Source organism: Cicer arietinum, chromosome 3 (genome assembly GCF_000331145.2).
Source record: "Cicer arietinum cultivar CDC Frontier isolate Library 1 chromosome 3, Cicar.CDCFrontier_v2.0, whole genome shotgun sequence".
Lineage (NCBI taxonomy): Eukaryota > Viridiplantae > Streptophyta > Magnoliopsida > Fabales > Fabaceae > Cicer > Cicer arietinum.
Genome location: NC_021162.2, coordinates 3,116,135 through 3,131,092, shown reverse-complemented (window position 1 = coordinate 3,131,092; position 14,958 = coordinate 3,116,135). Strand labels below are relative to the sequence as shown.

Here is a 14,958-nt window from a genome sequence, read left to right as displayed (position 1 = left end):
TTTGGGTAGAAGGAGTGGAGAAAGAAGAAGTTCTACAAAAGAGATTATCCATATTTAAAATTTTGCCTTTTTATTTTGAAGAAACTTTCAAGGATTCACTGCCCTTAAACGCCTGTACGTCGGCTTAAACACGGGACTTACAACCCAGAAACTATTATTCTTCAAGATAAACTTTCAAGATTTTAAATATTTTTAACCAATTTATATATTAAAACACTAATTCCACATACGAAAACTATTCAAAGAATCTAACTCTTAAACATACATTTTCTCAAACTTATTTTACACATGACAACTACTCAACGAATTTAAAGTTCAACTATTTATATAAAGGTAATTCTTATTTTTGTATAAAAAATTCTTAAATTTATTTGGACATAGACAAATTTACTCTTAATAATTATGTGCTTTTTTCAAATTTGTATTTAAACTTATCCATACCATAATTATAGCAAATTCCATAATATCTAAATCTTTTCACAATTCAAATTTAAAAATATATATCATAAATATTAGTATTGAAATTTAGAATATATATAAAATAAAGGTGAAACAAACAAATTAAAATAACATATTATATTATTTAATAAAAATAGACAAACATTAAAAAAGAATCAGATAATCAAGTTGCTCGTCTTTTAGTTAGTCTATTTAATGACATCTATTTTATGATCTTATGAGTGGAAAAACAAAATCATCTTCCTTGCTTTTAAATTTTATATACCCTGCTTGAATTGTGTTTCTTGATATGGAGGACAAATCCAATGAAAACATTGATTCCTCATATGATAAAATAGCTGAAATGAAAGCTTTTGATGAAACAAAAGCTGGTGTAATGGGTCTTGTACAACGTGGGGTGACAAAGATTCCATGCATGTTCTATTCTGGAGAATTCACTGAAAACTCTGATGGTAACACAAAGTTAAGTGTTCCCGTCATTGACCTCAAAAACATAAACAATGATCATATTCATCGTGTGGAAATTATTAGCCAAATTCGAACTGCATGTAAGGAGTGGGGATTTTTCCAAGTGATTAATCATGGAATTCCTGTTAATGTCTTGGATGGAATGATTGATGGATCTCTTAAGTTTCATGAACAAGATGCTGATTTGAAGAAACCATATTACTCGCGTGATTTAGAGAAAAAAGTTACATATTTCTCTAATGTGTCAATTTTTAGCGGAAATCCAGCTAATTGGAGAGATACAATTGGTTTTACTGTTGCTTCTGAATCATTTAAATCAGATGAAGTACCAGAAATATGCAGGTAAGTAAGATTTTATTTTAGTAATAGATTTGAAATATTTTAATGATTGATTGATGATTGATATTTTGATTGAATGAATTATTACAGAGATATTGTGGTTGAATTTTCACAAAAAAATAAAGGAATTGAGTTTCGTTATCTTTGAGTTGTTGTCTGAGGCACTAGGACTTAATCCTTCATACCTCAATGATTTGAATTGTGGTGAAAGATTATTTATAATGGGTCATTGTTATCCACCATGCCCTGAACCTGAATTAACTATGGGAGCTACCAAACACACTGATGGTAATTTTATGACATTGCTTATACAAGATCAACTTGGTGGCCTTCAAGTTCTTCATGAGGGTAAATGAGTAAATGTTCCTGTTGTACATGGAGTTCTTGTTGTAAACATAGGTGATCTTTTACAGGTAAATATTATAATTGTCAATATTTTTCATTAGCTAGTAGTATGCTAAATATTACTTTGTCTCTAGGGATGACAACGTAATTCGCACATGTGGGTATCCACCCAAACCTATTTGATTTTGGGCGGAAAAATCCGTTTTGATTGGGTGCGGGTACGGGTACAATTTTTTTCCAAAATTAAAATTCGGGAGCGGGGACGAGTTTGGGGTGATGATATCCACCCTGCACCCAAACTCGCAAGTAATATTATAGTAATTTTTAAATTTTCTATACATATACATATTCAATATTTTTTAAATATTAAAAATTATAATCTTATCTCTAAAAAAAAATATTTCTTAACTTTATTATTGTGTAATAATAATTATTTTATTATATTAATTATAATAGATATGATTTTTAAATTTATAATCTTATATATGTATTAATGGGTGCGGATTGAGGAGGCAAATTTTCACATCCACTAAGAAACAAGTGCAGGTGTGGATTTTCCCGATTAATCAAGTGTAGAATTGAAGAAACAGAATTCGCCTCCGCTCCGCCCCGTTGTCATGTCTATATATCTCTATCATTAATTTTTTGTGCTCTTCAAATTTTTATTTTGTGCCAAAAAAAACTTTAACTTTTAAAAAATTAAGATTTTATTAGACAATTTTCTCTCTTTATATCTTTATAAAACACAATTTATTTATTCAAGAAAACTTATATATTTATTGAGTCAAATAAATTTTATATTTATTAAGTATGTTGCATTGGAAATAGACAAGTCATTTAATTGGCACAAGTACAAATGTAAAAAATAAAATAAAAAAATAAACACTTATATAGTTGAATAATTCTATGCATCATAATAAATATATATGATACAAATAATGGTTTAAATAAATTTTTACTTCCTATAATATTTCTAAATTTACTTTAAATTCTTATTAAAAAAAATTCAACTTTTTAGGCTACAATACCAACCAATTGTATATAAGTTTTATCTTTTCATTTTTTAAGCTAAAATAAAATTATCAGTATTGTATCAAAAATATTTTATATTAAATATTTTTATTACATGGAAATTCTTTTACTAAATATTTATGGAGCAGTAATATTTAATATTATTAAATATAAAAAAAAATCAGTGACTTACAATTGACTATATATATATATATATATATATATATATTAAATATAAATTAAATATTAAAATAAAAGAATACATTTTCTCAAATGTATTTTTTAAATGACAACTATTAAACAATCGAAGTTTTGAATTTTGAATTCTTTAAATAACTATCATTTGTAAAGTAGGCTTGAGAAATTATATTCTTTGATTTTAGTAACTTATTTTTCATATAAGCTAAAAAACATTAAAACAAAAATAAAAACTCGGAGACATTCTAGAATTTCATTTTAGTCAATTGAAACACAAAGTTTAAGAACTTTCCAATAGTAAATAAAAATAAAATACTATTACCTAAGTAAACTACTTTTTGATTTATTACAAATATTAAATATAGAATGTATTTAATATAATATTTGTTGAAAATAATACTTAATGTGTTTAAGTAACTCATAAATTGTGAGATTCAATTGACTATATATATATATATATATATAATAAGAGTTATACTAATTACTAATATCTCAATCTTTTCACAATTCAAATATATATATATATATATATATATCTAGAATGTATACACAATAAAGGTAAAACAAACGAATTAAAATAACATATTATATTATATAATAAAAATAAATAAGATAAACAGTTATACTATATAATCACATCTATTTTATGACCTTATGTGTGGAAAAATAAAGTCATCTTCCTTGCTTTCAAATTTTATACCCTGCTTGGTGATATGGAGATCAAATCTGGAAATTTGTTGCATGAAAACATTGATTCTACATATGATAAATTAGCTGAACTGAAAGCTTTTGATGAAACAAAAGCTGGTGTATTGGGTCTTGTACGACGTGGTGTGACAAAGATTCCACGCATGTTCTATTCTAAAGAATTAAACATTACTGAAAACTCTAATGGTAACACAAAGTTAAGTGTTCCCGTTATTGACCTTAAAAACAGAAACAACGATCCTGCTCTTCGTGTGGAAATTCTTAACCAAATTCGAACTGCATGTAAGGAGTGGGGATTTTTCCAAGTGATTAATCATGGAATTCCTGTTTCTGTCTTGGATGAAATGATTGATGGAACTCTTAAGTTTCATGAACAAGATGAGGATTTGAAAAAACCGTATTACTCACGTGATTTAGTAAAGAAAGGAGTTACATATTTCTCTAATATGTCCCTTTTTAGCGGAAATCCAGCTGATTGGAGAGATACACTTGATATTGTTGTTGGTCCTGAATCACTCAAATCAGATAATGTACCAGAAATATGCAGGTAAGTAAGATTTCATTCTAAATAGAGACTAGAGCTGTCAAAAAAAGCCACCAATTACTAGGCCTTTTAATTATTTATTTATTAAACCTTTAATATTAGGCCTCGGTCAAAAGAATTTTTTTAAAATCTCGACTAAGTATTTCATGGGGCTTAAAGATGGGCTTATAGGCCCTCAATATTTTGATAATTTTGAGATTTTTCTTGAAAAACTTTCGAAATTTATTTGTTACGAAAAAAATTAAAAAAAAAAAATTTCTCAAAAAATTTTGTAAGAAAAATAAATAAAAAGTTCTCGAAAAAAATCAATTTTTTTTTCTCGAATCAAAAATTATTTCGAAAAAAATCAACATTTTTTTATCGATGAAAAATTGAAAAAAATTATTTCTCGAAAAAAATAAAAATAAAAAATTGTCAAAATTTTTTAAAAAGAAAATCGATTTTTTTTGAAAACGTGGGCTTATAGGCCCACTAAGCTCACAAAATTTTAAGGGGTTGCGGCTTTCTTTTTGGGGGCCATTTAAATTATAAATTTTTTTGGCCCCTCCAACGTGTGGGCTGGGCCCAATAATTATGGGGCTTGTCAAATTGACAGCTCTAATAGCGACATTGATTTATGAATTATAGATTTGAAATATTTTAATCACTGATAATTTGATTGAATTAATTATTTCAGAGATATTGTGGTTGAATTTTTACACAATATAAGACAATTGGGTTCCTTTATGGCTGAGTTGTTGTCTGAGGCACTAGGACTTAATCCTTCTTACCTCAATGATTTGAATCCTAGTGATAGAAGAATATTTATAATGGGTCATTGCTATCCACCATGCCCTGAACCTGAATTAACTGTGGGAGCTACCACACATACTGATGCTAATTTCTTTACATTGCTTCTACAAGATCAACTTGGTGGCCTTCAAGTACTTCATGAGGGTAAATGGGTCAATGTTCCTGCTCTACATGGAGCTCTTGTTGTAAACATAGGTGATCTTCTACAGGTAAATATATATTGATTGTATTTCAAAACTTTAGTACTTTAAAAAATCAAGATATTATTAGACAATTTTTTCTCTTTATATCTTTTATAAAACATTCTCTTCAACAAATTTTATATATTTTTGAGTCAAGTGAATTTTGTATATTTATTAAATATGTAGCATTGGAAATAGACTAGTCATTCTGAACTTTTTAGACTATTTTTTTATTTTTATTTTTATTTTCAGTCTTTATTTTTAATAATTTATATTTTTAGCCCTTAAAACAAGTCTTTATATTAAAATAGGGATTAAAAGTGAGAAAAAAATTTAGAGATTAAACTTAAAAGATTATAATTTTGTAGAGACTAAAAATATATTTAACCTTAAATATAAAAAGTTAAATATTTTTAATTAGACTCTATAAAAATAAATAAAAATGAAAGCAAGTAGTTGATGAAAAGTTAACAGACCTCTTGAATAAATGACTGGAGCATTGTATTTTTCATACTATCACATTTCTGACTTACACAATTATCTTACCAATTTCTTGTATATAATCCAATTTCTATATTTTATTGCAGCTTGTCTCAAATGACAAATTTGTAAGTGTTTATCATAGAGTCTTATCCCAAAAGGTAGGCCCAAGAATTTCTATAGCAAGTTCCTTTTTGAATGTTCATGACCCAAATGAAAGTGATTTAAAGATTTATGGTCCTATTAAGGAACTCACTTCAGCAGAAAATCCACCAATCTACAAAGACATTACAATAAAAGATTTCTATGGTCATTATTTTGCAAAAGGACTTGATGGACACTCTTCCTTGGAGCCTTTTAAGTTGTGAATTCAACATGTTCATGTTCTGTTGGATTTCACTGAGCTACCATACTCTACCTAAATAAAAACTTGTGTGTTTTCATAATGTCATAAGTTTCTGAAACTGAAATAAATGAAGTATTATATATGTTTGTGTAACACCCCTGATTTCTATGAATTATTATTATTATTATTAATTTTTTTTTAAGTCTATTATTTAAAAATAAGTAGTTGTGTTATTTATCCAAGATTATATGTATATGATTAAAAACTATAAGTACTATATTATTGCTGTTGTTGTTGTTATTATTATTATTATTATTATTATTATTATTATTATTTAAGTCTATTATTTAAAAATAAGTAGTTGTGTTATTTATCCAAGATTATATGTATATGACTAAAAACTATAAGTACTATAAGTAGAGTGGCTTACTTAAAGTTTAGAGTAAAAATATAAAATTATTGTGTTATAATTTGGTTGGGTTTAGTAGTGAACCATTAAATGATTTAAGATAGAATCAGAGAAACTAAAAAGCATTCTAAGCCCAATTCCAAAGCAGCCCAACAACTAAAAACAAGACCTTAGATAAATTGCTATATTTGACTAAGGGTAATTTTGGAAAACCCTACCACTCAATTACCCTTATAAATCATATTTACTTCTTTTTATTTATTTGTTGAAGAAAACAAAATTAGAAGAAAAAAATGTAAGGTAAAGAGAGAGGGAGTTGAACGAGAAAGAGCGATTTGAATTATGTTTGCCATTTCCAAAAGCTACTTTGATTTCTTTACAAAAACAGATTTTTACTAAAACATTCAATTTACTTTTAAAAGAAGTTTAGGAATAGTAAGGTTGAACCATAAAGAACTACAAAATAGAAGAGGATGAAGGAGACACAAATATTTTGTACTAGTTCACAACAAACTATTGCTACATCTAGTCCTCCCTTCACAGAGATATTTTGCCTCAGTAAAGTCGAGGATTTAATCTACTATTTTCAAAAATAACATACAAGTATTCTTTGCTCAACTTCTTCAAGATTTGAGTATTTTTCTCTAGCATCTCCAGGTTGTTGTCCTCATAACCTTCTTCAACTTTCTGACATCCTATTGTTGAGGTTCATTGTAAAACCCATAATTTTAAAGTATACTTTATGTATTTTAGTGGATTTTGGTATTGAACTCGGAGGCTTTTTAGCCAAAGTTATTAATATTTTGGAGTTATATGACCAAAAAGATATTTTGATGCCGATTAGATTTACTCGTCGATGAATAAATTAAATTAACTGCGGTGAATCTTTTACGAAGAATTTAATGCCTTATGGGTGAAATGGTAATTTTAATAAATATCTAGATATTTGGATATATTTGTTAAAAGTAATTAATATATATATATATATATATATGTTTGTGTGGAGGGAAAACAGAAGGAATTAGAAAGAAAAGAAAAAGGAAGAAAGGAAAACCAAAAGAAAACTGAAAAGCATTTTCCTCTCTCCCTGTCTCGCGCGCTCATCTCCCTCCTTCCTCCATTTTTCGTTTTCTTTGCTTCCTTTAAGTTCGAGCATTGAAACTCAAGGCTAGTGGGTGAGAAAGATCAAGTTCCCAACTCCTTCCTCCTTCTCGGATTCGAAAACGGAGTTAGGGATTTCAAAACCGTCAAACACAAACCTCCCCGTTTCATCTAGTCCGTGAGAGACTACACCCTGGTAAATTGTGTTTGTCCGTGAGAGACTGCACAGGTGTTTGTCCGTGAGAGACTACACCCTGGTAAATTGTGTTTGTCCGTGAGAGACTGCACAGGTGTTTGTCCGTGAGAGACTACACCCTGGTAAATTGTGTTTGTCCGTGAGAGACTGCACAGGTGTTTGTCCGTGAGAGACTACACCCTGGTAAATTGTGTTTGTCCGTGAGAGACTGCACAGGTGTTTGTCCGTGAGAGACTACACCCTGGTAAATTGTGTTTGTCCGTGAGAGACTGCACAGGTGTTTGTCCGTGAGAGACTACACCCTGGTAAATTGTGTTTGTCCGTGAGAGACTGCACAGGTGTTTGTCCGTGAGAGACTACACCCTGGTAAATTGTGTTTGTCCGTGAGAGACTGCACAGGTGTTTGTCCGTGAGAGACTACACCCTGGTAAATTGTGTTTGTCCGTGAGAGACTGCACAGGTGTTTGTCCGTGAGAGACTACACCCTGGTAAATTGTGTTTGTCCGTGAGAGACTGCACAGGTGTTTGTCCGTGAGAGACTACACCCTGGTAAATTGTGTTTGTCCGTGAGAGACTGCACAGGTGTTTGTCCGTGAGAGACTACACCCTGGTAAATTGTGTTTGTCCGTGAGAGACTGCACAGGTGTTTGTCCGTGAGAGACTACACCCTGGTAAATTGTGTTTGTCCGTGAGAGACTGCACAGGTGTTTGTCCGTGAGAGACTACACCCTGGTAAATTGTGTTTGTCCGTGAGAGACTGCACAGGTGTTTGTCCGTGAGAGACTACACCCTGGTAAATTGTGTTTGTCCGTGAGAGACTGCACAGGTGTTTGTCCGTGAGAGACTACACCCTGGTAAATTGTGTTTGTCCGTGAGAGACTGCACAGGTGTTTGTCCGTGAGAGACTACACCCTGGTAAATTGTGTTTGTCCGTGAGAGACTGCACAGGTGTTTGTCCGTGAGAGACTACACCCTGGTAAATTGTGTTTGTCCGTGAGAGACTGCACAGGTGTTTGTCCGTGAGAGACTACACCCTGGTAAATTGTGTTTGTCCGTGAGAGACTGCACAGGTGTTTGTCCGTGAGAGACTACACCCTGGTAAATTGTGTTTGTCCGTGAGAGACTGCACAGGTGTTTGTCCGTGAGAGACTACACCCTGGTAAATTGTGTTTGTCCGTGAGAGACTGCACAGGTGTTTGTCCGTGAGAGACTACACCCTGGTAAATTGTGTTTGTCCGTGAGAGACTGCACAGGTGTTTGTCCGTGAGAGACTACACCCTGGTAAATTGTGTTTGTCCGTGAGAGACTGCACAGGTGTTTGTCCGTGAGAGACTACACCCTGGTAAATTGTGTTTGTCCATGAGAGACTGCACTCGTGTTCGTTCGTGAGAAACTGTACGTTTAGGATTTACGCCTCTCGCGGAGGGTTTTGTTTGGAATTGTGTGATAACATTTTTGATTGCAAAACTATTTCGAAGCTCATGATGTTGTAGTGATTGTGTTATAAGTGCTAAGTGTTATGTTTTGTTTGGAATTGTGTGATAGCATGTTTGATTGCAAAACTATTTCGAAGCTCATGATGTTGTAGTGATTGTGTTATAAGTGCTAAGTGTTATGTTTTGGGAATTGTGTGATAGCATTTTTGATTGTAAAACTATTTCGAAACCCACTTTGTCGTGGGGATTGTGTGGGAATTGCTAAGTGTTAAGATGTGGAATTGTGTATGAATGATTTTGAGTTAGTTTATGTATTTTTGGAAGAATATGCAGGGAAATCGATTTCCCAATCGATTGGATGAGTTCTAGGGACTTCCCTAATTTGACATAATTGATTTGCCAATCGATTTTATAATATGTTTTTCAAAAACCATTCAGGAAATCGATTTGGAAATCAATTTGGCCATACAGGAATTCAGCAAAACTGACAAAATCGATTTGGAAATCGATTGGCATTAATTCAGTGGCTCAGCTATTCTGCCCAATCGATTGCCCAATCGATTGAATTAAGCCCAGAGTTCAAATTTCACTAAAAACCTTCAGGAAATCGATTTGGAAATCGATTGGCTTAGTAGAAATTCTTATTTTGAGTTAGATAACAGATTGCTCAATTGATTTATCAATGTCTTGGTCAGTTATGTATTACTTGATGGATTGAGAACTTTATTTTGATTTCATTTTTAATTGGCAAGCATTATATGAACTTTTAGCATATGGAAAATCCTTTTAAGGTGCATGCTTAGTTGAAAGGCTATTTTGTGCATTTAAAAACTTAAATGTTATGTGTTAACTGTTAATTTCGGTTGGTGACCCTTTACAACTATTGTGGAAATTTGGGTTTTGCCCTCAGATGATCTCACGGGGCGCGTGGACATCACTCAGGGTGTATAGCTATAGTTTTTTTTTTTGAAGAATGATCAGATTAGGATGACATAGAGGGAACATATGTTTTTTTGGATTACGTTATTTTGAACTGGAAAACTGTACCTTTACTAATATTGTCAGTATGACATCTTATTTGAATGGGTTCCATGTATCATTTTTTGTTGTGTAAATACTTTGGATTCATATTTGGAGAAACTTTTTCGCTGCTTGGAAATTATAATGACTCAATTATTTATCCAAAGGTATTTCCTTATTTATTTATTTGTTTTATTTTAATTTCTTTTGGAAAAAAAAATACACCCTCGCTGTGAAAATCGGGGTGTTACATTGTGGTATTAGAGCTTTGGTTGGGTTTTCTTTGGGGGATGTGGAGCGTTGGTTATAGATTGTAGGTGAACCTGTAAGTTGAGAGTTGTTATCTGATCATGCGTCGGTTTAGGTGGGTTGAGTTGTCAGGTCCGCAATAATTATTATGTGATGAGGTAGTGTTAAGACTCTACTTGATGATGGTTTTATAGGAAAAACCATGCCGCCAAGAAGGGATGACATTCCAAGAGCCAATGCTAATAGGGACGATCAAATGGCGGAAGCTATGAATAACATGGCTGCTTCTGTTGCTGCACAGACTGCTGCCAAGACTCAACGTGATCTTGAAAAGAGGGGAAGAGAGATCTGTGCTGCAGAGTCAAGAGGATTAGAAGACTTCTGTCGTTACAATCCTCCCAAGTTTAAGGGGGATGAGAATTCAGAGAAGGCGGATCAATGGATCCAAGAAGTGGAGAAGATCTTCGAAATGATTAACTGTCAAGCGGGGGTGAAGGTCAACTATGCCACTTATATGCTATTGGGGGATGCTGAGTACTGGTGGAGGAGTGCAAGGTTATTGATGGGATCAGCTCACGAGGAGGTGAACTGGGAATCATTCAAAAAATAAGTTTTTAGACAAATACTTCCCGATGAGTACCAGGACTAAACTGGGTGATGATTTTCTGAAACTTCATCAGGGGAACATGACCGTGGGCGAATATCCTGCTAAGTTTGAATCGCTAACGAGACATTTCAGGTTTTTCCGTGAAGAGATTGATGAACCATTCATGTGTCATCGTTTCCAAGACGGACTAAAGTATGAGATTCAAGACTCCGTCTTACCCTTGGGAATTCAACGTTTCCAAGCGCTTGTAGAAAAATGTAGAGAAGTGGAGGATATGAAAAATAAGAGAGCTAGTCGAGGAGGGAATTTTAATTCAGGAGGCCCTAGTTGGGTGAATTATCAGAACAAGGGAAAGCAAGTTGCTAAACCTTATAATCGACCACAGAATAACAACGGTGGGCAGAATCGCCCAGGGAACCAGAATTTCGGAAGACAATTGGGACAAGTGCTTCGATGTTTCCGGTGTGGGGAAGAGGGACATTATGCTAGTGCTTGTACCTCTAATATTCTCACCTGCTACAATTGTCAGAAGCCAGGGCACATGGCAAGGAATTGCACGGCCCCGAAGGTGGAACCAGTTGTGAATGTAACTAGGGCTACTCGTCCTATCGCTAGAGGACGCGTTTATTGCGTGAGTGCTGAAGCTGGAAATCCATCTGGCAATCTGATTCAACGTGACTGTGAGATTGCAGGTAACACTCTAACTGCACTTTTTGATTCGGGGGCAACCCATTCCTTCATTGTTATGGATTGTGTGAATCGTTTGAAGTTATCTGTGTCGCCCCTACCTTTTTATTTGGTTGTTTCTACACCTGCTAAGACTTTGACAGTAAATTATGCGTGTTTACATTGTCAAGTAACTATACAAAATAGAGATTTCTTGATTAATTTGATTTGTTTACCTCTACAATCACTCAAGGTCATTCTCGGTATGGATTGGATGTCGTATCATTACGTGATCTTGGATTGTGCTCGTAAATTGGTTATTTTCCCCGAACCAGGAATTGTTAAGTATCTAGCCGCTAACAAACTCCGAGTGTCGCTAAGAGAAGGGACTCATGAGTTTTTGTCCCTGGCTAATGTGGAGGCAAAGATAAATGTGAACATAGAAGATGTGATGCTTGTCAATGAGTACCGGGACGTATTTCCAACGGAAATTCCAGGATTGCCACTGGTAAGAGAAGTGGAATTTTCATTGATTTGCACCCAGGAATCGGACCTATTTCAATGGCACCGTATCGAATGTCGCCATTGGAATTAAATGAGCTCAAAAGCCAAATTGAAGATTTGTTGGAGAAGAAATTTATTAGACCAAGTGTATCGCCATGAGGAGCTCCAGTTTTGCTAGTTAAGAAGAAGGACGAAAACTCGCGCTTATGTGTGGATTATAGAAAACTTAATAAGGCAACTATTAAGACTCGTTATCCTTTGCCACGCATCGATGACTTAATGGATCAATTGAGAGGGGCCGCGATATTTTCGAAGATTGACTTGAAGTCGGGTTACCATCAGATTCAAGTAAGGGAAGGAGATATTCAGAAGACTGCTTTCAGAACCCGTTACAGACATTATGAATATCTCGTTATGCCGTTTGGAGTTACCAATGCACCAGCAATTTTCATGGACTACATGAACAGAATCTTTAGTCCATTCCTTGATAAATTTGTTGTGGTGTTTATTGATGATATATTGATTTATTCAAGAACTGAAGAAGAGCATGGAGAACATTTACGTCAAGTTCTAGAGATTTTACGCGAGAAGCAATTGTATGCCAATCTGTCGAAGTGTGATTTTTGGCTAGAGAAAGTGAATTTCTTAGGACATGTGATAACCAAGGAAGGAATCGTTGTAGATCCGGCTAAGATTGAGGCGGTTCTTGCTTGGAAACAGCCTCAGACTGTCACTGACATACGAAGTTTCGTGGGATTGGCAGGGTACTACAGGAGGTTTATCGAACTAAGATTGTTGCTCCACTGACACAACTTACCAGAAAAGATCAACCGTTCGCATGGACGGAGAAGTGTGAGGAAAATTTTCAGTTGCTAAAGAGAAAATTGACGACCTCACCAGTGTTGGTATTACCGCAATCAGATGAGCCCTATGAAGTTTATTGTGACGCATCTCACCAAGGGTTGGGATGTGTTCTGATGCAACACAAGAAAGCTGTAGCTTATGCCTCAAGGCAATTGAAGATTCATGAGAGAAACTATCCTACTCATGATTTGGAGCTTACTGCGGTTGTTTTTGCATTGAAGATCTGGAGGCACTATTTATATGGTGCACGTTCACTGTGTTCAGTGACCATAAAAGTTTGAAATATTTGTTTGATCAGAAGGAGTTGAACATGCGCCAGAGACGATGGATGGAGACTCTCAAGGATTTTGATTTCACACTGCAGTACCACCTTGGGAAGGCCAATGTAGTGGCTGATGCGTTGAGTAGAAGAAGTGTCTCGGTGTCTTCAACAATTATGGCTAGACAACAAGAGTTGTGGGAAGCCTTTAGAGATCTACACTTGAACGTAGAGTTTGCACCGGGAATTTTGAAATTCGGAATGATTAAGATTTCGAGTGGACTACTTGAAGACATTGCAAATTCTCAAGATGACGTCTTAATTCAAGAAAAGAGGAACCTAATAGTGCAAGGGAAGACAACTGAGTTCAAGATCGGATCAGATAATATCTTGCGATGTAATGGTAGGATTTGTGTACCATGAATTACAGATATGAGGAAAACGATCTTAGAAGAGGCTCATAAGAGCAAGTTGAGTATTCATCCTGGAGCAACAAAGAAGTATCAGGATTTGAGGCATAATTATTGGTGGCCAGGAATGAAGAAACATGCAGCGGAATATGTATCAACTTGTCTAACTTGTCAGAAAGCGAAGGTGGAACATCAGCGACCTGCTGGGATGTTGCAACCTTTAGATATACCTGAATGGAAGTGGGACAGCATTTCTATGGATTTTATAACTAGATTGCCAAAAACAAGGAGAAAGAATGATTCTATATGGGTGGTAGTGGATTGACTGACTAAATCCGCTCACTTTTTGCCAGTAAAGACCACCTATAAGGTAGATCAGCTAACAGAGATCTACATTGCAGAAATTGTGAGATTACACGGAGTACCATCGAGTATTGTATCAGACCGTGATCCGAAGTTCACATCACATTTTTTGGGAGCATTGCACGAAGCGTTGGGAACGAAACTATGATTGAGTTCAGCTTACCATCCACAAACGAACGGGCAGACTGAAAGGACGAATCAGTCCCTGGAAGACCTATTGAGAGCATGTGTATTAGATGATAGAGGATGTTGGGATGATGTACTTCCGTTGATTGAGTTCACCTACAACAATAGTTTCCACGCAAGTATTGGAATGGCACCATATGAGGCTTTATATGGGCGCAAGTGTCAAATGCCCTTGTGTTGGTATAAGGACGGTGAAAATATGATTGTCGGACCAGAGATGGTGCAACAGACTACGACTAAGGTAAAGAAGATCAAGGAGAAAATGAAGACTTCACAGGATCGTCAGAAGAGTTACGCGGACAAGCATCGCAGACTTTTAGAATTCGAACAAGGTGACCATGTATTTCTGAGAGTCACACCTACTACTGGAGTAGGCAGAGCCTTGAAATCGAAGAAGTTGACTCCGAAATTCATTGGACCATATCAGATTTCTGCATGAATTGGGCCTGTTGCTTATCGGATTGCATTGCCTTCGATACTGTCCAATATTCACGACGTGTTTCATGTGTCACAGTTGAGAAAATATCTTGCAGATCCATCTCATGTGATCGAACCAGACACAATCCAACTGAAGGATAACTTGTCATTCGAAGTCCCACCTGTGAGAATTGATGACAGGAAGATTAAGCGACTGAGGACCAAGGATGTTTCGTTGGTCAAGGTAATTTGGAACCCAATTACTGGAGATGCGACTTAGGAACTGGAGAGCAAGATGAGAGAACAACACCCAGAGTTATTTATCGACGCATAGTTTCGAGGACGAAACTAATTTTAGGGGGGTAGTAATGTAAGACCCATAATTTTAAAGTACACTTT

At 34.6% G+C, this 14,958-nt stretch overlaps 1 protein-coding gene and 1 pseudogene across 1 annotated transcript; both read left to right on the top strand.

The window, feature by feature from the left end:
* Positions 1–697: 697 nt before the first annotated feature.
* Positions 698–1,751, top strand: LOC101510872 (1-aminocyclopropane-1-carboxylate oxidase homolog 1-like; annotated as a pseudogene).
* A 1,768-nt stretch (positions 1,752–3,519) lies between these two features.
* On the top strand, positions 3,520–6,019 carry LOC101508303 (deacetoxyvindoline 4-hydroxylase-like). Its single transcript, XM_004491751.3, has 3 exons — positions 3,520–4,075; positions 4,749–5,073; positions 5,634–6,019. The coding sequence occupies exons 1-3, from the start codon at positions 3,534–3,536 to the stop codon at positions 5,892–5,894; spliced, it is 1,128 nt and encodes a 375-aa protein (XP_004491808.1). The 5' UTR covers positions 3,520–3,533; the 3' UTR covers positions 5,895–6,019.
* The last annotated feature ends 8,939 nt before the right edge of the window (positions 6,020–14,958 follow it).